The sequence below is a fragment of the Temnothorax curvispinosus genome, unplaced genomic scaffold (assembly GCF_003070985.1).
Source record: "Temnothorax curvispinosus isolate PA1 unplaced genomic scaffold, ASM307098v1 QBEX01018268.1, whole genome shotgun sequence".
Taxonomy (NCBI): domain Eukaryota; kingdom Metazoa; phylum Arthropoda; class Insecta; order Hymenoptera; family Formicidae; genus Temnothorax; species Temnothorax curvispinosus.
The window spans coordinates 1-1,639 of record NW_020228048.1 but is presented as its reverse complement, the minus strand read 5'-3'; the positions used below and the strand labels follow the sequence as shown (position 1 = coordinate 1,639).

The following is a 1,639-nucleotide window of genomic DNA, read 5'->3' as shown; positions in this document are numbered from 1 at the left end:
AAGAAAAATAAAAAGGAAATGTGCAATAGCAGGGGTAGCGATCTTTTTGTTAATCAAGCTTCCGCGAATTCAGATGCGTTTACAGGTGCCCACGCAGTACCGGCTGATGACGCACGTGATCCAGGCATGCTCAACTCACAGGTGCCGCCTGTTATTACACGTGATATGGAGATGCGCAACACGCAGGCTACGGTGGAAAGAGAGATATACAGGGTATGCGGATCGAAATTGATTGAGAGCACAGCACCCATGGGCGAAGTAGAGAGCAATCTAAATAGATTCCCCGACGATCAGGAGGGTAAGGTATCATTGTCCCTCCGGCTCCCCCCAGAGCAAACATTAACGAGAAAAAGTAGGAATCATATTAAAATATGGATGATCCTATCTGAATTAAAGATCCGTCCAATCAATGTCGTTATGTTAAATCACTTTGCGGCTGAAGCAGAATTTGAAAAGGGATCATCGGCTAATTTTGCGCTAGAACAAATAGAGAGACTTAAGACTAAAAAGTTAACTGCTAATATAGAAAAACACCAATTTTTTTGTAAAGGTGTTATAATGGATTGGCCTTCTGCGATCCCTGATCTGTGGGCAGCTATTAGCGATAAGACAAATATAGTTAGTTTGGAACGTATGTATAGACGTAAGTGGGACGCTACAAATAGGACTGCCTCTCTTGTAGAAACAGATAACATTATTATTACTTTTAGAGATAACAAATTGAGAGACCTTAAAATATTTAATAATATGGTTGGCTTGAGAGTACGAGCTTATATCACGCAGGTTAGACAGTGTTATAACTGTTTTAGATACGGACACACAAAGAACGCATGTAAGAGCGAGACGAAATGTATTATATGTGGTGACAAGGCCCACGGTCAATGCTCTAAATCGGTGAGGTGTTGTAATTGCGATGGTCCTCATAGATCCACGTTTAGAGGATGTCCTATTTTTGATAAAAATAAAAAAATCAATGTTGTGAAAGCGCAAAATAATATCTCATTTTACAGAGCACGAAAAATTGTTGAAGGCGGTGACGCTTCAGTGTTGTCCAGCCAAGATAGATACGTGAATCCGGGGGCGTGGCCCACTCTACCGGAGCCCAGAGGTGGCATGATGTACTCCGCAAAAACTAAATCTAATTCCCGGAACGAGGTAGAATATTCTAAATCAAAAAATGACTACAGGGATAAACATCCCCGTGATGAGACTCAGAAGGACAATAGGAGGATAGCTCCCTCCCGCTCTTTTTATAAACAATTTAACCTTCGAGAAGAGGAAATTAACCAGAACAGGAGAGGCTTGGCGCTGGGGGCTTGTCGCAGCGGTGCAACTGTGGAAAGTGATAGCAAGGATGCTTCCTCCTACGAGGGGAGGAAAGGCATGATGTTTTCTGCGGGGATTTCGAATGCCAGAGATATTGTCGAGAGAATCCTTTTATTGTTACAAAGTTGTCCACAGGTGAAAAGCCTTTTGATTGAGGCACTCAAGCGAATGGATGTACGTGGACTATTAGAAGGGAGTTCTCAGCGACTCAGAGAGACTGTCGAGATGGAATATGAAACTCAGTTGAACAACGAGGGGGAAACTTCGTTTTCCCATTTGACGGAATAATTCAGTTTATTGTTATGGAATTGCC

The 1,639-nt window shown here is 42.4% G+C and overlaps 1 protein-coding gene across 3 annotated transcripts; it reads left to right on the top strand.

Annotated features, from left to right (window-relative positions):
* The first annotated feature begins 7 nt into the window (after nt 1–7).
* Nucleotides 8–1,599, top strand: LOC112468285. 3 transcript variants are annotated; one of them, XM_025037404.1, is made up of 4 exons: nt 8–352; nt 810–894; nt 1,011–1,108; nt 1,188–1,599. In XM_025037404.1, the coding sequence occupies exons 1-4, from the start codon at nt 19–21 to the stop codon at nt 1,232–1,234; spliced, it is 564 nt and encodes a 187-aa protein (XP_024893172.1). In that variant the 5' UTR covers nt 8–18; the 3' UTR covers nt 1,235–1,599. The 3 variants fall into 3 exon arrangements, 2 of the variants coding, with proteins under 2 accessions (XP_024893172.1, XP_024893171.1); XR_003042375.1 differs by having other exon boundaries at nt 8–894; XM_025037403.1 differs by having other exon boundaries at nt 8–1,108.
* The last annotated feature ends 40 nt before the right edge of the window (nt 1,600–1,639 follow it).

Bases quoted from the DNA above. Each gene is read 5' to 3' on its own strand.
- LOC112468285 (XM_025037403.1), top strand. From the start codon at position 19: ATGTGCAATAGCAGGGGTAGCGATCTTTTTGTTAATCAAGCTTCCGCG. The intron at 1,109-1,187 runs GTGGCATGATGT...AAATGACTACAG, and splicing joins CACTCTACCGGAGCCCAGAG to GGATAAACATCCCCGTGATG.